At 39.9% G+C, this 25,534-nt stretch overlaps 1 protein-coding gene across 1 annotated transcript; it reads left to right on the top strand.

The window, feature by feature from the left end:
* Positions 1–1,607: 1,607 nt before the first annotated feature.
* LOC139715850 (cytochrome P450 2U1-like) lies at positions 1,608–18,420 on the top strand. The gene is made up of 8 exons (XM_071627385.1): positions 1,608–2,093; positions 5,803–5,996; positions 8,279–8,427; positions 12,974–13,115; positions 14,416–14,615; positions 15,446–15,624; positions 16,803–17,095; positions 18,236–18,420. Exons 1-8 carry the CDS (start codon positions 1,933–1,935, stop codon positions 18,415–18,417), a joined length of 1,500 nt encoding a protein of 499 aa, XP_071483486.1. The 5' UTR covers positions 1,608–1,932; the 3' UTR covers positions 18,418–18,420.
* The last annotated feature ends 7,114 nt before the right edge of the window (positions 18,421–25,534 follow it).

Genomic DNA, 25,534 nt, shown 5'->3' with positions numbered 1-25,534 from the left:
CGCTACGGAGGTTTTGGACATGTTCAAAACTTCCGTAGCCAGGTCGCCGACCATGGCGATGGTGGCGACCCTCTACGCTTCTGAAGCGCCCAAGATACGACGGAGAAGATTTAAAGCGAACAAGCCACGATCCGCCGCGCTTTGTAGATTTTTGATGATCGTAGCGGAATCGCCGTCTAGTGAGATGGGGGTATTAGTGTCGAACTCATGGGCTGTATGACTTGTGAGCTGTATGACTCTTGGGCTGTATGAGGTCATCCCACTAGACTGATACCCACGAGTCATACAGCCCACGAGTTCGACATTGAAAACAGGTCCATGAGTCATACAGCTCACGAGTCATACAGCCCATGAGTTCGACACTATAGGCAAATAAAGCCCATGAGTTCGACACTAGGTGAAAACAGCCTACGAGTTCGACAGACACAACACGGCGCGTAATGTGTCAGTCTCGTGGGCCTTGTTGGCTTAGTGTCGAACTCATGGGCTGTATGCCTTGTGGGCTGTATGACTCGTGGGTGTCGGTCTCGTGACGTGCACCCGTCCAATTTACATGTACTTGTATGTGCGATTGCAATACAAACATTATTGGCAGCGCAGACGACAATCCATCATTGTTCACAATACAGTGTGTAAATTGGCCAGCACGATCGATGTCGCCCACGACCATGACCACGCAAAAAAAAAGTCATGTAATTTCATTCGGTATATAAAAGAGATATTGACTTTTTTAATCGGCGCATTGTGGATACTTATCATTGCCCCTCGGCTCGGGATCTCAAGTTTAACTCAATGCTATGACCCTTGGAGCCAGGTCCTCAGGTGATAGCATGCTATATAATCAGGGAGGTGAGCTCACCTCCCTGCTATAATGTAGATCCCTCGAGGGCGATAATTACAAAAATGGCACGAGAGCAGTCCATACTTGTATACTATTTGCTTTACAATTCGTTATACAGTTATAACAAACTGAAGATTTGATAGCTTCATACGTAGTGATAGTTGGTGCATCGTCGCTTTACCAACACTCAGTGCACAACAACGATGTACAAAATGTATAATCATCCCGGGACAGCGAAAGTTTCTGATATTGAATAGAAGAGCGCGCAAGTCATTTCACATTGGCATTGACTGGTCGATTCTATCTGTAAATGACACCACGTCCAAGACGCTGTGAATATGTGGTTTGATTTTGTTGCACCAAACTTCTTGGTTGCATCAAAGTCTTTTCACGTTCTTTTCACGACATGAAGTTTCACGCTTGCTGAATTGAACCATGCTTCATTGAACCATGGAGGTAGTGGACTGTGATTGTCAAAACGAGGGCTTTGAGAATGTGCGTCAGTGTTTTGTCGCATTCAGGTTGAAAGAAGTTACACGGACCTTCATCGTCAAACGCTAAACGTAACTCGATCTGTGATCCTATTGGTCGGTTGGCTGACTGTCGTCATTGCTTATCGTAAAGACATGCGTTTCTTCACGACGTTTCGTTGTATATAGTTGGGTATGTACGTACGAAAACACGTGACTTTTGTTTTGTTTTGCCGCGAATGATGGATCAAAGTTGTTGAAATGAGTTGCAATTGAATCGGTCAGCGTGTCAATCATTTTTGACGTCAAGGGTGCTGTAGACAGAGTATTGATGTGGCGGAAAAGATAATGTGTATGATATGCGGGTATATAGCTGGTATCAATTCGCACCCCGATTTTGCCGAGGGACAACGTCGCCTAAAGACCGAGTACTGATTATTTTGAGGGTTACAACGTGAAGTACTCTACCGTGGAGAGGTACTTCGTGCTCACTTTTTGTAGACGATATCGATTCCTCTTCCAAAGTCGGAAAAAATTAAAACACACAGAAATTTCCACTTCACCCAGCATTACGTGTCTAATGAGTTCCTGTGTGGTCTATTGGAATAGGAAGAACACACCATGGAATTATACTTCTTGTGCGATTTGCGGTATGTATTGATGTCGACGGTGGCCGTACTGTTTACATCGTGCCTGGTGTCTGTTTTGGGTGGAAGGAAGAGGAACTATCCGCCCGGGCCACCCGTCTGGCCGCTGTTGGGGAGTCTCCCTTACCTCGCCAGGTGAGACAAAATTGATATAATTAGCTACTCCCAGCAATAATGCATACACTAAAGCTAGTCTCCTCAGGTGGAAGTTTCTCACTAAAATCCGACTCCGATTCAATTAAGCTCATTAATTTGTGTCGATTGTTACTTCCCTGTCGTATGCGGAAATTTATGAAAACATGCTATAGATATCAGTTTCATATACGTTGTAACGTCTCATGTTATCAATTTCACTTCTCTTCATCCTACAATCGTTTACGTACACTGAAGCATGTTGGTAGGACAGTTCGATGAAAGTATTAACATGAGAGTTGGTCTACTTTTGTATGAAGAATAATTGTTTCTTCGTCATGTGGGTCTCGTTGATGCATTGCTATGAATGACGTTTACGAAATCTCGAGTCATTGATACGTAATGTACGACATACCATGCACATCGAATCGTGTATTCTCTATACATAGGCCTAGCTTTAAATCGTAGCGGTGCACAATAACAGGAATGAGACAACCAAACTCAATATTCTGCCTGATTGCCCTCCATGAAAGAGCCACAATGGGTTTGAGTAAACAACCTAGCTTGCCTGTGAAGATTCCTTTCCTGAACGAGACCAGTCAATCGTTGATATACTGTACTTCACTCCCGTTGGTATTCATCCCCAGTTTCACACTTCCTCTATCACGTACGTCATTCCCATCGAGCCATGGCTATGTATATAAACCAAAGACGATAATGTCTTATCGTCTTGGGCAAAGTGCTTTTCTTCTGTTGTAAAAAAAAGGAAAGAAAAAAAAGGTGCACGAATAGGTAGATGAACAAATAATACAGCTGATGTGATAAAAATAAATGATAACGATAATACTTATACCACTATGATGTACATAGAAAGAATATGTAGTGAATACTCTTGTTGTGCTGAAATAGAATGGCAATGTTGATAACAAATTGATGATGATGATGATGATGATGATGATGATGATGACGATGACGATGACGATGATGATGACGAGGAGGGTGAGGATGACGGTGATGAGGAGGATGAGGAGAGGATGATGAAGATGATGATGATGAGGATGATGATGATGATGATGATCAATAATGGATAAGATCATTATTGTTACCGTTGCAATTGCTATAATCCAAAAATGCCATAATCACCAAAACCCTGAATGGTAGCAATAACACATTAATGATAAAGATATTTGTCACGGCATTGTGTACTCGATCTCTAATGCGTCCGTGAAATACAGTATAATCATCATTTTTTACGCCCTATATTGATAGTACAAAGGTTTATGAGATATTGCACGCTTTCTAAACCTGTTCGTTTTTCAATTCTTGTATCATTGGAATGTGAATATATTTGATAGGGTGATATTGATATCTTTCTTTTCTGGTAACCATTCGTTTGCTGGTTCCAGCCAGGGACCAGCAACCATGAGAAAAGCAGAAACCAAATTTGAAGATGCATTTTGTATAGTAACGGGCGAATCACAATAGCTATATTTATCGAACCCTCGGTCACATAGAATTCATCAAAAGGAAAGCACTGCATCAGATGTAATCTGGCCCTTTGTAAACTTGGAAAGCCTGTTGCCATCTGTATAGATGGGAAACATTCATGGTCTATGTATAGAATGCATTTACGAACACCCAGGTTTATTGTCCGTGACACCGCAAATAACAATGCATGGGTTGTCGGAATGTCGTCACATTTATTTTTTCTTCATTTTCATAATTTGGGGGGGGGGGGGGGACTGGCGCCTTCACCTATAGTCAAAGCCAGAAATTTTCTGCGCTACTTCACACGTTACTTGAAAATTTGTTAAGTCAGGTATATGCCAGTTCGTTATTAGCTCATATGCATATTGGTTTAAATGACCTTTCTGTTTTTCTCAGTTGGTTACAGGCACTCGATTCGTTTTCAAAGCGAGTCACGCACGCAACAAGATGATCGATCTTCCGAAAATTAAAATACTTGGGAAAACCTCCGTGCCATTGTTCTGAAGTGAATACATTAACAAAAGACTTTCTATTGATAATGTGGTATTTTTGCTTGCTGTCAGGTGGGTAAATAATTATTAAATTGGCAATCATCATGCACCATGCATTGTTGGTACAAAATTACAATTTTTCTGCTCATGCGCAAAGTAGGACTTTAATACGAATTGACTAATACACGTACATAATTATGGTGCACAATAATAGGGAGCTTTAGATTTTAGACGCGCGGACGTTCAAAGGAAAAAAACATGTTCTGAGCTTGCGCAGTAGCGCGCGTAAAGTCAATCTATTTTTAGCTTGCGTCGCCTGAGTTGTTTACTACGCGTACTGGGCTATTTTCACGTCCGCACAGTTTGCGACGTAGAGAGCTTCTTCATGCACTGATCATATGGGGCGCGATTTTATTTCTTATACGTTGCGTCCCAGCGTAATCTAAAGCTACTTTTCCACACAACGCAGAGAGAGGAGAACGTCCAGCGCAAGCGTCGACTCAAACGTCCGCGCGTCAAAATCTAAAGCTCCCTAATTTTGCAGTCAAACGCGCGACACCAGATCGGAATCATTACGTAACCATGTAGAAAACTGTCAAAGAGGTGAGGAAGCGAGGTGAGCTATTGCTGTCGTGGAACAATTGACCATCAGCAAATTGTTGTGTGAAGTGGAAGTGTACACTACGCCAGCAGCAATTTGTTCTTACGCTCGGAACTTTCAGGGACAAAATTTAGCATGGTGATATCTGTGTAGCCTAACCAATGCAATCAAAATCCCACAGAATCTACCATACAGTTTATTTTTACAGGCTAATAATGAACACATAGCACAAAGCGTAACGCTTGAAAAGTATGTTTTTCTCGGAGTGACATGGATTGTATAGATGAACGAGTAGGACCAACATTGTCCTCTCACTCGTAAATCCTGCAAGGTCATCCACCAACGTAATAGGATTCTTCAGCAATCTGATGGTATCATGTCCTGTTTGTTAGTCTGCAATGACCCGTATAAGAGATCTTCCTCCCACGTCTAACTACACTAGTGAACTTTTCCCCCATGGTATCACCGGAAATCGTGAGAACGGTTCTTCCGTCGCTGACTTCGCCCAGTTTTTGGCATGATCACGATGAGTTTGGAGAGAGAAATCGTTCACTCCTGAAATACTAAGAAGCGATTACAATATTCTTCACTGCATGTCCAACCCTTTGAAACTTGACACGGTCACTATAAACTCCCAGTAGATTAAGTCAGGTTCATGTTGTTGTTGTATTTAAAAGGCCCCTGTTGTTTTGTTTGAATATGATTATTTTCTTAAACAAAAACATGATTGTATATAGTTTTACTTCAAACCCTTTTATGCATATAAGATCTTTCCACTTGATTTTATTTGCACGAATGCTTACTGATACAGGCGTTTTTCATGTGAATGTTACTTCATATTGTGTCAGATCCTGTGATCAGATGATATGGCCTCTATGTAGACCAAAGATCAAATATAATGTTGACATGATACACGGGCAGACTTCAACTGTCCGTAACTGTGTATACATTTACGTTTATACACAAGTAACTTTAAACACCTCCAGAAACATCATAACTCATTACCTTTCTTCTTCATTACCTACTTCTTCTTTTTTCTTCTACCTCTACTACAAACTCTATCAATTCTTCGTTCCTTTCCAAATTCTTCCGTCATTGTAATTTCACTTTATTGGACGTCTCTCATGCACAGATTACGACTGCCCCATTTACAAATGCTGACAAAATTGCCCGAGGATTACGGAGACATTGTCTATCTCAGAATCTTAGGCTTTGACATAGTCGTTTTGAGCGAGTACAGTGTCATCAAAGAGGCTTTTCATCGGGCCGACTTCTCTGCGCGGCCAGTTCCAGTCTACTCCACCGTCGCTGGTCGCCGAAACTTCGGTAAGGCTGACAAAAATATCATTTCATCATTATGACTTGTTAAGAAAATGCAGGGATCTGTTACTGATCAGCATCATGGCAACCGGGTAGTATGTCAAAGTCAAACTTCACAGCACCTGAATAGCTGTAATTATCCTGCTTCACAGGGGACCGAACAAGCAAACTGAAGTGAAAAAGATTCATCGAGTAGGTCGTTGATATGATATAAATCCCAAGTCACATGACAACGATGTAAAGCAAACATTGTATGTGATCGTTATAAGTATAATCCTAAAATGGCCGGGGGGGGGGGGGGTTGAATCAACCCCCCTCAACATTTTCCATTATCATTCCGCCGCGCGATTTTTTTTTACCGCACTGCTCGCTGACTTTTTACTTTCAAGTCTTGCATATGTTATGACACCACTTTCACGAAAATTGGGCAGACCGTTACGACCCTGCATGACCTTTTATAGATGCTTGTCGTACCGAAAATGGCTCTTAAACGTGATTTTGTGTACAAAGTCTATGCAAATAGAGTTTTCTCACCGTATTAAAAAAAAATCAATTATTTTCACTTTCAACGGCTGAAATCAATTAATTTCAATATCATAATTATGCTTAAAATAGGTTCTGTAGTAAATTTTGTGAAAAAACGACAAAAACAAAAGGTCGAAAACAAAGAAATACACAAGAGATTCATAAAATGATAGAATACGTAAGAAATTGATTTTGATACCAGATTTTTTTTTCAAGCACATTGTTAAGAATGCTACAAAGGATAATGTCACCAAAAATTAGGATGCAAGTAGCTTCATTTTCTCAGTAAGAGCAGAATATATGATTTCGCGCATATTAATCAATATAAGATACGAAAAATAGAACAATTTCTTTTTTAATATAATTTGGTAGATTACGCTACAGGTGTATGTGCCAATGTTCATGGCAATTGCGCGGTCAACAGCCGAGATCTCGGGGGTTGAATCAATCCTCCTCCGGTTACAGAACAGCCCTAAAAGCCCGGCCTGTCATGGTTAGGCCCTCATCTCACTAGGAAGGCGACCATGGCGACCATGACGATCTGTGACGATTTAACAAATCGTGGCGTGATCGCCGTCCGTCTCCATTTTTGGCCTCCGAGGCGATAACACTACGGTTTCTCTACGCTCGACCTGCGCTGTAGGCGATAGTGCCACGATAATGCTACTACGCTGCCACGTTTTTGCCGCTTTTCCAAGCCGACGAGACGCGCTGCTTTTGCGATCAAAGCGATTGTATTGCGATATCCGTACGCTTATCAAGACTTCGCTACAACAGTGATACGATCGGAGCAACAGTGATACGTTTACGCTGGGCTCATGCTACGATCTCAAGCGATCGGGGTATAAAATGGGTTTCATGATTGAATTTCGTCAGACAGATGTCAGTGTCAGACCAACATGGATATGCAGAATATGGTTTTACCCTTACATCTTAGCATTCTAGAACACACCAGTTAGAACCTGATGTGAAATTGCACCAATACTTAAGTCATCCATTCAATTAAAAGGGTAAGATGTGAATATGATATAAAGAGCTGGCTTACGAGCAAACTACAAATCGTATCCTACAATGAGACAATTTTATGAAGATATATTTGAAAAGATTAACTTCATTCACTTTCATTGACCTGCAATGGTAATGACAAACAGACTAATAAACAGAGTAGATTCGTACTAAGGATACATGGAAAAATGAATTATATACGGTTTTCTCCATGTCCACCTTCTTGGTCTGTGCATCACTTTCTTTCGTTCATAGTTGGTTCCTGTTACGTAATGCTGTAAAAGTTATTTTCATCGGCGATGGGGCCGCTTTCGATGCGATTGAGTTACGCCTAACGCGTTGCTACCCCGTTGCGCTCGTGAGGCGATTGTGATGCCCTCTGAAACTACGGCGACCTAGCTACGGAAGTTTTGGACATGTTCAAAACTTCCGTAGCGAGGTCGCCGATCATGGCGATGGTGGCGACCCTACCGCGCTTCTGAACCGCTCAAGATATGATGGGGACGATTTAAAGCGATCAAGCCACGATCAGCCGCACTTTGTCGATTTTTTATGATCGTAGCGGAATCGCCGTCTAGTGAATGTGCAGTCATCTCTTGCTGCCTTGTAATGGATGTATGTCGATAAACGTCTTATTCTGATTATCTTTATTTCCGAGGGATAATAACATCTTGCACGCCATTCTTTGATGTGATAACGTAAACCTCCAGATATGCTGACGAGAGATTATTCAATATAATTATGATGGTCTGTGGCAGGTTTGGTCACCTCCTCGGGCGAAGTTTCTCGCGAGCAGCGGCAGATCGCCCATTCCTTCTTCCGCACCTTTGGGGTCGGCAAGACGAGGTTCGAGGAGCACATCAGAGCAGAAACGTCACACCTGTTGGAGGAGTTTCAACGAACAGAGGTAATAACATGGTACCCCTTCAAATTGCTTCAGTTGTCAATAATAATGCGCCAAGATGCAATTGTTGTATATATTTGATCACACGAACTTATGGCCTACTCTCCTGTCAAATTTAATAGTTTCTTTAAGTGTATAGATATCAGAAGTTCCCTCTCGAACTTTTAACGAGAGATTTCTACAAAATCGCTTAGAAGGAATTTGAAATAGTTGGTTGACTTTTTTCCTTACATTCACATGAGTAACTGAAAGTAAAATTATACAGGTCAAATAAGAAATCTGTACTGACAAAAATGTGTGTCTTTTTTCACTTCAACCATTTATTAAAAAAAAAGAAGACCACCTCACTTTACGTTTGTTTGTTGATGTTTTTTGTAAAACTATAGAGCTAAATATAGACGAACAATTAAAAGTGGTTTGAAAAAAAAACGAACAAGAAAAGGACAAGAATTTCTATGGTAATGAGCAACCCTCAACATGGCTGACACTGCCCGAAGATTTGCCACAAGACTTCAGTATATGCGGAGCAAATTGTGCAAGTAATTACGGAACTGCCTCAGAGGAAGTTAAGAGTGGATGCGTTGCCATAGCAACATTTAAATGTATGATGGGCTGGGTGCTGCAGGAACTTGTCAAAGAGAAAAATCACGAGTTTTCCTGTAAGGAGTGCCGTCTTTACTCTAACTAGTTAAAGTTGTGACGGAACTGTATCAGAAGAAATAAAGAGCGAACGCGTTGCCATTGTAACATTTACATGTTTGGGCTGAGTGCTGCAGTAACTTGTCGAAGGGGGAAAAATGACGATTTTCCGTGCAAGGAGTGCCATCATGATACTCTTAAGCAAATTGTGCAAGTTGTTATGGAACTGTATATCAGAAGGAATAAAGAGTGAACGCGTTGCCATAGTAACATCTACATGTTTGAGCTGGCTACAGCAGTATCATGTCGAAGTGAACGTATAATTATGACGAGTAAATTCCGAAAGGAGTGTCACCGCTCTAATTTGCGTCACTCGCGGCGTTGGACAGAAACTTGACGAAATCAACTCTTTCTTGGCCGCACCTTGGAGCTGTCACAAACTAGTTCCGTGATCGCACTTTCATGATGTTGGGCATGGCTAGGAAAAAACAAACAAACATATACAGGGAAGTGGCGACTGCATGGACCAAAATTGGAAATGGAGAGATAGGAGGAGGAAGAGGAGGAGGATGGGAAGAAGAAGAAGAAGAAGAAGAAGAAGAAGAAGAAGAAGAAGAAGAAGAAGAAGAAGAAGAAGAAGAGAGCGAGAGACGGGGATATAGGAGAAGGATGAAAGAAGGAGATTTAGAGGATGGAAGAGATAGACAAAATAAAAAAGTTTGGGAGAGGGGCAAGCAGAAACATTTATCACATGTATAACAAAGAATAACTGGGCGATAGAAAAAGAGGGAATACAACTCATTGTTATTGCATTGCTATCAAAGTACACTGACAGTTGATAATCATCCTTCTTGTCACTGACACTGCATTTTAAGAAGAAGGAGAATTATCATCATTATCATGACGAGCAGCGAAGTTTTGTGCATGTCTGACAGGCCTTGAGGGTATAGAACCCCCGCAACCAATCGTGATCGGCGACTGACTATCATTCATTATACAGGGAGAAATTCTAACCCTGATACTATCTGTTCATGCGTGGTGTGAAAGTCGTGTATAGCGTCCCTGCTAAGATCGTCAACCTTTGAAACGGATAAGATTATGACCCGATGAAAATAATGAGCTTTGTGCCTCATTCAGAAAACCAGTTCGTCACAAAAGACAGCCTCAAATCACTATTGGGAAGCTGGATTATTCATTCTTTTGGCGTTAAAACAGTAACATATGCTATTGTATAGAGTTATCCACTTCCTTGCAGGCCTGGTTAATTCCAAGCGACAGAGAAATTTGACAAGGTTATGGCGTGCGCTATATACCACCAGCCAAAAAATACACAATTACGCAACACCCTGTTCGACAAACAAAGCCAGTTATTAGGGAATCATAAAATTTCCTGACGTTCAAAATTTCAGATGACGTAATAACAGAACAGCATACACGACATGACAAAATGGAACAAACTGCATCTCAACCACGCGTAGAACCAATTGCGTATAGAAATATCGCATAAAATAATGTTGAATGACCTGCATTTAGTTTCCTTTCCTGAAGTTTATACAACTTTAATACGAATTAACTGTAGGACGTCAACCCTGTGATATCACGGCAATCAAGACCAGGAAACAACAATCGGAAACGAAAGCGAATTCTTTATCTCATCTCTCAAGAAGCATCCTACATAATCTACTTTGATATTACTATAAGAGGGCGATCTCCCATTGCAAATACTTCATTTGAATCCGTTTGCGTAGTGGACATCCCTATTGTCAGAGATGACGTCATCAATGGCTTTCCGCAGGATCACATTCACAAAAGGAAACGAAAAAATTTGGGAAAATCCGGATAAATAACGAACAATCACTAATAGTATTATGTTAATGATGACCAAGTGATATTCTTGTTGGCAGCCTTCAAGGCAATGCCTTTTTGTAACTTCTAAACGTATCTATATACTGCCACTAAACGGTTAGATTTTCGGCACCCCTACTCCAAGTCAGTCTTTGGTTGAGGCAATTCAGTGTGTAATTTAAAGGGACTGTACAGTACTGGTTGAGGTGGGGATTCGTGTTTTGATCATTCCTAAGTGAGATAATGAGAAAAAACTTATGAAATACGAAAGAGCATGTAATTTTAAGAAGGATTCAACGTTTATTTGATGAAAATTGGTTTTCAAATGGCTGAGATATCCACAAAAAAAAGTGATAATAAGAAAAGGCGACAGGCGACGCCTTTTATTAGGATCTCTTTGTTTCACATTGTTTTTAGATATCTCAGCCATTTCAAAACCGATTTTCATCAAATAAACTTTTGATACCCCTTAGAATTGCATGCTCTTTGACATCTCACAGAGTGGTTTCTGAATATTTCGCAAAACGTTAAAAGCTAAATCCTCACCTCAACCAGAACTGTACACACCCTTTACTTTGGAAGTAGGACAGCTTGTAGACTTCATTGTATAATGGAATGAAATGAGTCGTGCATTTTTGCTGAGTCGGATGTAGATACAGGATGAAGCTATGTATACAACAGTATATTGTAGCTGCTTCCCTGTTCTTAGACCGCCTCCTCAAAATATTAGTGACGCTGATGCCAAGAATCAAATGCAGTAACCACAGTTAGATTGTAACAAGCAGATAAACCTGCAGTCAGAATAATAGAGATGATAATCTGACTTTGCACCGCTTACATTTCTCAAGTTATAGCTACTAATGTACACGAGAAATAAACATATTACCGCAAGATGGGCTGAAAACCATTTTCAAAAATGTCGATATCCAGCATTATATGCCTATCCTGCTAATAAAACCTTTCCCGTGATACCTCACTTGTTGCCGAAGAAAGAAGTGAAGTTGTTATCACAAGTATCTCAAATTTTCTCGTTATTTTCTTTGTTTTTAAGCAGGTTCAATCACAAATGATATCTTCTCAAATTGACAAGAATTAAGTTTACTCCTTTTGCCACCAAACTCGTTATGATATATTGCAAGACAACTGCATCACCAGAAATTGATATTAGCTTTTGATATTCAAACGCAACAAATCATACTAATCTCTTGCGAATCTTTGCAACGCGACTGCATGGTGTCTGTACTATTGGTAAGGGTTTTGTTTCCCTTTGTACAGTCAGTCCCGATGCAATTCAGTTGCCATGGATTCGGGCAAAGAACGGAACATTATTGTTATGATTGAATACTTCAGTTGGCTCGGGTCAGACATGGATGACATTTCAGGCAATCACATTAAACATGTGCGCTCTTCAATAAGAGTACATTTCCTTTTAACGTTTAGTGTAGGAGTGCAGTAAATCTTGAGATCTGGGGCATGATTACATATATTTATTTTTTCCCCATCAATGTCGATGTCGTGATCATACGCAAGAGACCCAGCTAACGTGTGTAGTGTGGAATGGGGATGCGTGTGGGTGAAGGTCCAAGGATATGATTCCTAGTATCCTGTATTTGTATGCATTCCCTATATTTTTTTTTCGATTGTGTAGTTTACGTGGACATATTGTTTATGACTTGCATATTTATCGGAATAATATAGAATCAGTTGATAGCCTAAATAACTGTAGGAGGGTATTTTACAAGTTGAATTGCCCTCATATCTGATAATAATGTGTCTGTGTGTGTGTTTGAGTGGGTGAGAATGACAGAGAGAGAGAGAGAGAGAGAGAGAGAGAGAGAGAGAGGAAGAGAGAGAAGCTTTAAAGGGGGTCATGTAAATATAATATAGGCCCTATAACGGACAAAAGTAGCTTGAACTCAAAGGTAATCGCTAAAAACTGATATCTGGCAAATCCGAGGGAAGTGATAGTAGGAAACGCGTGCAGCCTTGTGGGGAAAACACTGTTGTTTTTAGACCTGGAATTACAATGCTATGATATGTACGTAATATCATTTGTCTATTTCAGGGCAAGACATTCAACCCAAAACAAATAGTAAACAACGCCGTGTCAAATATCATCTGCGCAGTAGTCTTCGGTTCCAGACACGAGTACACAGATCCAGATTTCAATGCACTGCAGGACGCTGTCAACTCAAACCTGAAAATAAGTAAGTACGTTTCACTCAATTTATAGTGTTTTTAAACACACATGCCCATTCTTCTCTTATTTCTACTCTTCCCCACTTCATGTATCAGAGTTGGGACAGCCGTCATATTTACTGATTCGACAGAGAATGAGAGAAACAGAAGAAAACTACAATATCTTTAATTAATCTCCAAGGTTAAATAGCATGCATGTGACCAAAATACAAATATATAGGCAGACATCTTTCGTGCCGTGTGTAACGACGTGTTTATGCGTGTGTGCGTGTGTATTATGGGATGGGGTACTTTGTCACAATAGTTACGGTCGTGACGTCTCTTGCTCTACAATTTAATGTAGTTTGAAAGATACAAAGAAGATATTTGATGAACTTTGTCAAGTCATACCGTGTTTCATATTATCTTATGTCACCATGTGTATAGTATCATATAATCAATACAAGATGTACAACAATTTCCAAACTATCCTGCATGCACATTTTTTTTCAAAAAAAAATGGAATCTAAAAACTGTAGGACTACCAGGTTACAAAACCAGGAAGCGATATAATCTTTCAAACCAACACTATTCATTTGGAGTCATCGGCTTTCAGATCGCAACTATTCTGTCAAGATTATTTTGCATTTCGCTGGTAACTTTCCACACTCTGTATTTACTGCGTTGATTTATTTTCTTTTTGTTGTTTGTTTAGGAAATGAAAACAAAACTGAAAGAAGTGAAGTCTGTTACAAGCATTTCGTGACTAATAAAGATATTGTTGTTTTGTCAAACTGAAAGACTTTAGTACTGTGGAAACTCAGCATTTATTTTGTAAATTTGCCAAGTGGCAAGAATTGATTCTTTCTTTACATCCTGCAAACAACTTTCCTTATCGAAAGTAAGATTTAATTCAGACTTTAAAGGGATGGTACAGTATTGGTGGAGATGAGAATTGGGCTTTTAACTTTTTTTTTTTGCGAGATACCAAGAAAACACTTATGATATAATACAGAGCATACCATTTTAAGAGGAATTAAAAGTTTATTTGATGAAAATCGGGTTAGGAATGACTGAAACATCCAAAAACAAAGTAAATCAAAGCGATCGTAATAAAGTACGGGTCCCACACTTCATTAGAATCGCTCTTTTTTGGATATCTCAGCTATTTCAAAACCAATTTCCATCAAATAAACGTTGAATTCCACATAGAATTACATGCTCTTTCATGTTTCATTAGAGGTTTCTCATAATCTCACCAAAAAATGTTAGAAACTTGAAATTAGGTCTCAACCAAAACTATACAATGAAACGACACGCTTTTGGCAGGTAAATCGGGTGGACTGTTCTTTTTTCTGGAGAAGCTTGCTCGGATCCCTCGGACTCCTGGCTACCACATTCGACAGAATGTGTCCAGCATCATCGCCCAGCTCCGAAAGTTTTTGGCCGATCACCGCAAGGACCACATCCCGAACAACCCACGTGACATGATCGATATGTATATCGATAAAATCGCGGAAAATGAAAAGGTACTGCATACTTATCTAGTAAAAAGACAAGTGACAAATTTGTATATGTCCAGGGACACAGCAATTGCTATACAGGTAAAGTTTTTACCTATTCATTGCAATCATGAAACGTTAAGCAACATAAAATGTTGATATAATCGCTTGTCGTTGCTCTGAAAAACGTTGTATCAATAAGCCATAGATGGGAATCAAAGCTAGAAAATGTCTCAAAAAAAGTAACCAGCAGCAACAATCGATCAATCGATCGATCAATTGTGCCTTGCGTGGTAATGAGCCATCCAGAAATAACTAGTGTATCAACCATGACCAGGAAATATCTACAGAGGAAAACAAGTGGAAGGAATTAACCTTGGAGAAGTTCCTCCTCTGAACTATCGGTGTATCAATACACAATGGTTATAGACTCCGAGCAGGGCCGTTATTTCTCGCTCCCTTCCGCCAAAATCAGCCAGCCATTCTTTCCTTCATTTTCTCACACTCTTTCCTTTTAAAATACGCTGGCAGTGCCAATTAAGCACTTTTGCGTGCATGTAATATATATATGACACGCGAACCGAGGCACCCGGATGATTTTTCCTTTTTTTTTCCTTTCTTTTTTTTTAACCGCGAAGCGCTGGCGTCGCGGAAAGTATACAAACTCCGAAAAATTCAAAGAACGTTGTTTTTTTTTTGTTGTTAACATTTCCGCTTTGCTTTTCCTCGATTCCATCACCAATTTACCATATCTTTTTTCAGTTCTTCCCCTATCTGTGTACATGTATTAGGTTCCTACATAATATACATGCATGTTATGATAATCATGCGCATTGTTCGACTTTTCCTTTAACAAGAATGGAAGCAGCCTGTCTTACGACGAGACCAACTTGCTCTTCACTTTGGCCGACATCTTCAGTGGCGGCACCGAGACCACGACCACGGTGCTTCGCTGGCTGCTGCTCTTTATGGTCACCAATCCTGAAGTCCAGAAGAAAGTCCAGGACGAAATCGACAGCGTTATTGGGCGCGAAAGGTTAGAAGAAAAAATAAAACACTGGACACCTGTTTAGAATGACGTCACATTTTCGAAATCCTGATCAAAACTGTGTTTCCCTCAGGTTCACAATAGAAAGCGTCACTTTTTTGCAGGTGACTGTGATCAGGGGGATTTAATATGAGTGAGGTTTGTACCGACAGGGTTAGTAGCATCGCGTCGCGTTGACTGCCGGAAACACCAGTGGCCCAAAGCCCATCGGTGTCACCTATGGAAAGAGTGGAAGCGTGTCGACTTTCAAAGAATTGTTAAACAGTAATAACAATAATAGTAACAACAGAGAGGAAGAAGAAAAAAGAGAAGATGAAGAATAAAAAGAACATGATGATGAAAATGAAAATGACGGAGGGAAAAAAAAATGAGAAGAAGAAGAAAAAGAATTATGTTTTTATTCCCATGATTTTTCATCTTCGTTATTTTCTGCAGCCACACTCGTATGCTCCTGATCGGATTCGATGTGTGTATGTGTGTGTGTGTGTGTTTGTTTGTGGTGCTGTTTTTCCTGTATTTTTCCTGTTTTTCATGTATTAAAACATGAATATATCAAAGAAATGAAAGTAACATTAACTGTCATGGCAGGATATCCCGGAGAATCTCGAGTACACTGCATGGTCGTTTCCGCCTTCCATTGCCTTCAGAAGTGATACCAGTCAATCATAAACTATCGTAGGTAGTACCCACGGTCTCGCCAGCAGCTGCTGCAGAACTTTTTAATGCTGCAGTTAGCTGAATGATAATGATAATATTATGAATAATTAAAATGTTGAGCGCAGAAATATGTTTATAGGCCTATATTCTATTGCTGCGCTGCAAGAGCTCCTGAATGCTACACTTTGATGCACTGTTCTAATTCATTTAGGTAAGTAACAATGAATATAAAAAAACATAAAACGTTCTTCTTCTTCTTCTGATTAAGTCTGCCTCCTTCAATAGGCTGAAGATTCTTGTAGACTGTGCTATTTACATTATAATACAGTTTATTTACAGATATTTACAAGCACATCTCATAACAAATTTGAAGAAAATAACTATAGCCACTGTGATCAACTAGTCGGTTACGGAATGATCCCGCAGATGGCGCTGAAACAATTGCCGACGACATCCTGAGTCGTGACGTATTTAACACAATTTTAAACTGTCCACTGTGTCTTCTCAAGGCAAACCACGTTCGCGGACAGGCCTAAACTGCCCTACACTGAGGCAACCATCCTCGAGGCACAGCGAGCCAGCTTTCCCATACCCCTGGGGGTGCCGCACCGATACACAGGCAAGGGGATGTGCAAATTTCATGGTTACAATATCCCAGAGGGCGCCCTCATTCTCGCCAACAACTGGCGAGTATCACGTGACCCTAGGCTGTGGACTGACCCGGAAGAATTCAAACCCGAGCGTTTTCTGGACGTCAACGGGAATTGCGTCAAACCGGATGAGATGATACCGTTTAGCATCGGTACGTGTAAAATCTCCTTTGAAGATTCTGGGATATCTTTTAATTTTATTTCTTCCCTCTGTCAAAAATTAAATCAAGAAGAGATGATATCCTTGGCATTTAGGCCTAACCATGTTAGTGTCTTAACGACTTAATTAGCAGTACAATTGATATTTCGTCAAGTTAGGATGATCTTCGTTGTTGAATTATAAAACACTGATTTGTGATACAATATATTCCTTAATGTATTAACGAGTGCGAGTCCGTAAGGCTATGATCTCAGTACCTGACCAAATATTATCCCCATTTTTCTGATTTTGACTGAAAGTTTTTTTTTCTCTCTTTTGAGAAAGACAAGTCCACTGAGCTTCAGAAATCACATTGCACTGTCTCATTAAATTCATTATCTCATTAAATTAAACTTTCTCTTTCTCTGTGTTATACACTACTATTTTTATTACAGCCAATTTAAACGTCAGATCCTTTGTGAAAATGAAAATGAAAGGGTTAAGGACTGTTTTCGATCTTTTGTAGACATGAGAATCATAGATTAATACGAATGTCGGACTTCGCCATTTTTTTTTTTCGACATTCACTTCCTTCGCAAATCATTCGCGTGCTCCGAGCAGCCCTGTAATCCCCTTAAACACCAGGAAGTATGTCCTCTAAAGTACAATGTACATCAATCTAACCGGGTATTACATACCGTGAATCTATTAAAAATCAAACGATCTGCTTATACAGATAATGATGTATGCTTGACTGCAGTCATTTGCAATCATGATTCAAAGTGCTCTCATAAATGTGCAGTCAAGAGTTCAGACCGTAATCATGAACTTCGGAGATAAGCTAACTTCGAGGATAAGCTCTATTATGGGGCACCAAGTGTCGCACGGTCGATTTCGTCAACGAAAATAATGACTGATTTCGTAGCGAAATCGGCCGTGCAACACTTGGCGCCCCATACAGCGTGTCCTCGAAGTTCGCCTATCCTCGAGATTAAGGATCACCGTCTGAACGTAACTATTGTTGTTTAGTCAATTATGATAGAATTGAGTTGAATTTTCGCTTATTGAGTGCGGTGGTCAGAAGTGTAGCCTATATGTATAGCTGGAGTATGGAAGTTATCTTTCTGTCATCATTCCAACGTTGTTTTGGAAGGTAAGCGGGTTTGTATCGGCGAATCTCTGGCGAAGATGGAGCTATTCATCGTCTTCACTAGCCTTATGCAGCGATTCTCCTTCCAAAAGCCTGATGGCGTATCGTCGTACAGCACGGGCGGAGACCTCGGAGCAGTGTTCGAGCCGGAGCCCTACACGCTTTGTGCGATCCCGCGGGACTAAACCAGGATGGCTCGCTTTTGAGTCGCCATCCTATCATACTCCGGAGCCTTTTCACTGGAAACACAGCCAGCGGAGTCGTCTTAGTGGCCACTCTCGTGGCAGTCATGGCAGTACAGGGGTGGGTCTCGAGGGTGTGTGTGGGGGGGGGGGGGGTGGCTCTTGGGGGCGGGGGACCGAATTGGGGCGTAATTTTCACTTTTTCTTCCTCTCCTTGAAAACACATGATCAAATTTGTCATCAAACTTGCCGGCATTGTCACCATGATCACCATGATACTCGGGTGAAAATCATATAAAGGATACTTCCGGATGATTTATAGACTTTTACGTACATGAACAACTTGGTTGTAGTGACTGGGATGAAGAATAAGAATGTTTTCAAAATTTATAATAAATCACAATCAAACAAGGATGATGACACGGCACATGATTGGGTGCTGGTGGAAGCGGAACAAAAGATGAAAGCATACATAAATTCTACACAGGTGCAGTGGCGTATCTAGGGAAAACGGCGCCCGGAGCAAGCGCGAAAATTGCGCCCCTAATTTCTGAAAAAGCGTTCAACCCCAACCCAATCCTGGTAGGCCAAGTCCACATGATATGCTTTTTCAAGCACTTTAAAGGGGTCTTTTGAGGGTGATTTAAATGTAATGAATTTTGATAAATTTTGGCGAGCGAGCGCAGCGAGCGAGCCGAATATTTTGGTATTTCAGCTTACAAAACATGGAATTCTTGTCATTTTTTGCTAATCAAATCCTACAATTCCAATCAAGATATAGTGACGGCCTTATAGATAACGATTTACACCAACAAACTGCATGAGGAATTTCAAAAGTACTCTAAATTAGTACGCGCGAGTTAGCCGAAATTTGTATATTTCCACATCATCATCACGTTTTGTTCTTATCTCTTTTTTTCTTTCTTTTTTTTTATAAATTTTGGCGAGCGAGCGCAGCGAGCGAGCCGAAAATTTTTGTATTTCAGCTTACAAAACATGGAATTCTTGTCATTTTTTGCTTATTAAATCTTACAATTCTAATCAAGATATAGTGACGACCTTATAGATAACGATTTATACCAACAAACTGAGGACTTATAATACTAGTACTCTAAATTAGTACGAGCGAGTGAGCCGAAATTTGCTTATTTCCGCGTCATCATTACGTTTTGTTCTTATCCTTTTTGATTTGTTTTTTTGCGCCCCCCCCCCATATGTTCGAAACCGTTGGCGTCCTCTCTTGATCCAATCGGTGATCGCTTCAGAACGAATGAAATTGCAGCCGCTGCTCCGTGTAACATTTTTCCTGCTTAATATAAAATGACATGTGTGAACACAATAGACATTGTCATTTTGTGCGCGTCATCGTCACGTTTTGTTCTTATCTTCTTCTTTTCTTTTATTTTTTTTTGGATAAATTTTGGCGAGCGAGCGCAGCGAGCGAGCCGAAAATTTTTGTATTTCAGCTTACAAAACATTGAATTCTTGTCATTTTTTGCTTATTTAATCTTACAATCCTAATCAAGATAATAGTGATGGCCTTATAGATAACGACTTATACCAACAAACTGTGGACTTGAAAAAAATACTCTAAATTGTACGAGCGAGTGAGCCAAAATATGCATATTTCCTCGTCATCATTACGTTTTGTTCTTATCTTGCTTGATTTGTTTGCGCCCCCTTCCCCCCCCCCCCCCGTATGTTCGAAACCGTTGGCGCATTCTTTTGATCCAATTGGCGATCGCTTCAGAACGAAAGAAATTGCAGCCGCTGCTTCGTGAAACATTTTGCTTGCTAAATATAAAATGACATGTGTGAACACAATAGACATTGTCATTTTGTCTGCGTCATCATCACGTTTTGTTCTTACCCTCCTTATTTATATAAATTTTGGCGAGCGAACGCAGCGAGCGAGCCGAAAATTGTTGTATTTCAGCTGACAGAACATGGAATTCTTGTGTGAACACAATAAACATTGTCATTTTGTCCGCGTCATCATCATGTTTTGTTTTTATCTTGTTTGATATGGTTTTCCTTCCCCCCCCCCCCACCATTCCCCCCCCCCCCCCCCCATTCCCCCCCCCCCCCTTTTCCGGGCGAGTTCTTTTTCTTCTTCTTCTTCTACTTCTTTTTTTCTTCTTCTTCGTTTTTTTCTTCTTCTTCTTCTTTTTTTTTTTCGTTTTTTGCGCCCCCAAGGAGTGGCGCCCGGGGCACGTGCCCCCTTTGCCCCCCCCCCCCTAGATACGCCACTGCACAGGTGAACTTAATAAGCAAGTGGCACTGTAACGGAATTACATTGCTGCTTTTCTGAAATATGTTAGCCTTCTATGTCATCATCCTTGTCATTGTAATTTTATCTTATCTTTTTAGAGTATTGGAGATGTCAATTTATGTACTTGTACATGATGTGAAATTGTAAAAATCGCCTGGAATTCCCCTTTAATACAAGTACCCTAGAACGCCCATATTAGGGAGTAAAGGGGAGACACCTTTACATAATCAGAGGTGGCGCCCCCCCCCCCATTTTTTCTTTTAATTTCTTTTGTTTTAACAAAAATTAAGAGTGGGCGCGTGCCCAGTTCTGAGAAGTCCTGAGAAGTTCTCTGAGTAATTCTCTGGTGTAGCGTGCAAGAGTGCGTGGAAGGTGAACTTGTCATACTAGAAAGGTGAGCGCGAGACCACCCCTGCCGGGTCTCATAGTCAGGAATATGTTACATGGATAGAGTGGCAACTAGTCGCATTTCACGAAAAAAAAAAAGAAAAAAAAAGGAAAAAAAAAGAAAAAACGTGTTTGGGTTCAAAGCGCTATAGTGGGATGTCTAACGTTCCTCTACCAAAGTCATGCTCAACACAGCTCTCATAGCTGCAAAACGGCGTTTGGAGACACATCACATTTCACATTATTCATTGAATAACGAGCTAAATTTCAGTGTATAACATTTCAAACGAAATACTCGAATTGATTTAGAACAGTGTAAAATGAATTCAAAGTTATAAATAATTTGTCTCTGTAGTTTCAAATCAAATCAAATCAAATCAAAATGAAATGAAATCTTAGGTCCTCTTAAAAACTTATAATGTTTTTCCTTGATGCGCACATTATTGTTTCAATCTGGAATATTTCTATCTTTAATCTTTCAAGTACTCAGTGAAAGCCTGTTGCTTTAAACTTTTGCAGGTAAAATTGTCCGTTTAACACTGCACTTTGATTTTCAGCTCCAATTTCAGCATGTAATGTTTATTACATGTACAGCGGTGTATAATAATTGTTGTAATGTGAACACGTACGATGTATCGTCTTCAAATGATCGTCCATTATGTACTCCAATTCTGTCAGTATTAATTGTAATAGACGTATCTGTGTAAAAACAGGCGGAACTAATGGAAGCCCCGAGTAGATAAAATGTCCATTTCACCTGGACAGGGTCTTTGAATGATGACGACAGGATAATGAGCTAAAAGGTACCCACTCATTGCTGTAAAAGTTGGATATGGGAGCAATGTGGTATATCGTGAATAAGGATCTAGACTTTCAATCAGGCGGTCTTCAGTTCGATGTTTTACCCATATCGCCCTTCTTAACCATGTTGACCAAGGTGTAAAGACCTTGATAACTAACTGTCAGTGCTGGAAACTGATGATAGCATGGCCTTTAGGGCGGTACTTGGTACTTGGTAGGGATCCTCCAAAGGCCACCAAGCGGAGTTTAAACTGGAGGTGGAGGCAGAGAATGGACTCATTTTTAGGAAAACATTATGATATTGAAACAGCAGTCTTAAAAGCAGTCTTAAAAGTGGCGGTGCTGTAGAACTGAAGAGGCTATGATAATCAATTATGGGTAAACCAAGCATCATTGTCATCACTATACTACTACATTGTGCCGCTATTGGCACATCCAATTTGTCTAATCATGTGTCCAGTATACATGTATTATGTTTTCGACCATTTCGCGACTGTTAGCGAGATTATTGGTCTGTAGGATATTACAAAAGAGATTGAACTTAACTTTCGTACCGCGAATGGGATCTATACCATTTCCTTTGTACCGCTTTTGGTACTATTGTATCATAATCACATCGTGTGTCCAGTATGTAATGCTTTCTACCATTTAGCAACTGTAAGTATGTTATTGGTCTGTAAGATATTAGGAACGAGATTGAACTGAACTATATTATGTACATAGGACGTAAGGGATCTAACATTTCCTTCGTGCGTTTCGTTGTATATAACATTTTGTAAATATATTATAACACAATGTATTTTTTATTTTTTCACACATGTTAGTGGTGGTAGCACAAACGGGTATCATATTTTGTACAAATCTAGTCCACATTAATGTTAAGCTTATGTATTTATATGAATTATGATTATATGCTATAGTAAATACTGTCTTTATATTGATAGTGCCGAATAATCAAATTAGTTCAATAGAGATATTATCAGTCATTCATTGAATTTTGCAGAATAGATTTGCGGCTTATAAAACATGTACATATTAATATCATTTTTGAAACAACGTCTGAACAGAATTTGTCGTTTTCTTCTCAAAGTCTAATCACAGCAAACGCATCGATCTGCATCACGTGCTTCCCGTTTCTTCTTCTCTCTGTGCTCTTTTTCTCATCCTTCTTTCTTTCTCTCTGTCTGTCTGTCTGTCTCTCTCTCTCTCTCTCTTTCTGTCAATCATCCTGTCAGTAGATTTGGTTACAATGTAAGCAGGGAGGTGGGAACTTGTCCCACCTCCCTGATGTAAGCATGCTTTGTAGTGCATTCAAATTTGTTGATGTTTTGGACTAGAAGCTAGCTATAGGTTGTGCAAGTCAATACATACAAGTCAAAGGTACTGCGGGAATCCAGTTTGGATGCATTCGTTTCTGCTATGTCGGGAAATGCTCGGGCAGGCTTTCTAATTTCTGGAACAACTTTTGTTGTAATGGTAAAAAAATGCATACAATGTTTGTGAACTGGTCTTTTGCGTCAGAATATCCTAGCATTCCTTTATTTCCTTAAGATTTTTGCAGAAGACTACAAAAGTGCGGAAATAGACACACACACACACACACACACACACACACACACACACACACACACACACAAACAGACAAATAAACGAACAATCAGATAACCAAGACTCAATCTGCTCTCTGGATAATTCTAGAATGATTCAAGAATCAAAAGTACATACACAGCGTCAAAACTCTGGAGAACATAATACCAATGACTAAACACACAGTTATGGGGAAAATATAGGACAAGATGCTAATTACTTAGTACAGTTTTAAATTTATTCAGCTTTCAACACATTTTCATGAAGAAAACATTGCAAAAATCAAACAGTACAAAACTTACGGAACTAAGTAAGTAGCGCTAATCGCGCTATTAAAAAACTACCAAGATAATGTATTTCGTAAACGCAACCTATTGCCAATGAACCATAAATGCACAAGTTATTTCTAATAGCCAACAAAAACTACACATCTGCATTTCAGCGGAAATTCTGATTCACCGTTGCAAAAGACCAAAAAAAAAAACAAAACTTCAATCTGAGTCCTACACTGACACACTCCTACCGCAAGACCGAAACGCTAAACGCTTTCAACTTCTTTCTTACTGTTTGTTTTGAACAAGTTAATCATGCGGATTCCAGCACCACTGAGCCAGCATTAATAAAAAATTAGTCAATAGTTACGTTCAGACGGTGATTCTTAAGGATAGCTATCTTCGATGATAAGCTCTGGCCTCATAACTACGACGCGCGTTCACACGACGAAGCTTATCCTCAAAGGTAGCTATATCCTCGAGGACAGGCTTACTGCCCCTCCCCCCCCCCCCCGTAACTACGCATGTCTATAAGTTCCTATCAACAAGTTCTGTCCACACGATGCTTTAACTACGAGTGGGGACTTTGCATCTCTTTGATGAAGCGCTAACCATGAGATATCTCGTGGATAGCTATCTTCGAGTTAACTTCAAGTTAGCCATTAAGGAGTGCATCTACACAGTGCTTAAGGACAAGCTTATCTTCGAAGATAGCTTTCCTCGAGGCTACGGATGACCGTCTAAACGTAACTATAAACTTGCCTGAATATTCTTTCATGCCAGTATACATTTCTAGCACGACACTTCAGTTAGTTGGTTCAACTCTTTTCTTTATAATGTCAATATACCAACTCCTGTCTTAATGTGCGTTTTCTCTCTCCTTTCCATGTTACATTCCCTTTTAGTTCAGTCAACTCAGCAGCAACTGTTCCCTACTTATGATAATCAGATCCATCCACAGACGGTATCGGTCCCAATTGCAATCTCATCATGCCGTATTTACCATCCCAAATAATCTGAAAAACAAGGGGTTGTAACGTTATTGACTTTCTAAACTACCGATACTCTCAGTGATTATAAGACAACGTCAGTACATCCACACACTCGCAAGTCGCACTGGTTATAATTCTGAGTCAATAACAAAATAATTGTCCGAATCTTCATGCGTTGGCCACGCGGTGACATTTAACTGTAAGTTTTCTTTACCGCCATAACGCCATAAGTACTGTACATCTAGTCATGAATTGTGTCATAATCGATGAGATTCTGTCATTACAGATTTTACTTTCAATTCACCACCAAGCTTTAGTCTCAGGTCTCTTAAATGGATGATATAATATTAGTTCAGATGAGGATTCAGCTTTCAACTCTTTGCAAGATGATTAGAAACCACTTAATACACAAGAGGAATTCAAGTTTATTTGACAAAAGTTGGTTTCGAAATGGCTGAGATATAAAAAATAAAACAACAAAGTGAAACAAAGTAATCCTAATAAAAGGGGAACCCACTTTTTATTAGGATCGCTCTGTTTTGGATATCTCGGCCATTGTATTATGTAAAACCAATTTTCATCAAATAAACTTTGAAGTCCTCTTACAATTGCATGCTTTTTTCATATGAGAGGTTTCTCATCATCTCAAAAAAATCATCATATAAAAACGTTAGAAACCTTAGACCTAATCTCAACCAAAACTGAACTGTCTCTTTGAGCATGAGAGAAAAAAGAAAGTAAACAAGGGAAAGAGCTTCATCATCTCGTCACGGTCAGACTAGAGTCCACGGGAGACTATCTTGCGCCCT

This window comes from Diadema antillarum, unplaced genomic scaffold (assembly GCF_040938485.1).
Source record: "Diadema antillarum isolate AM-2024a unplaced genomic scaffold, OU_Dant_1.0 scf00000057, whole genome shotgun sequence".
Lineage (NCBI taxonomy): Eukaryota > Metazoa > Echinodermata > Echinoidea > Diadematoida > Diadematidae > Diadema > Diadema antillarum.
The sequence above is the reverse complement of the archived record's forward strand: the minus strand, read 5'-3'. Positions and strand labels throughout refer to the sequence as shown.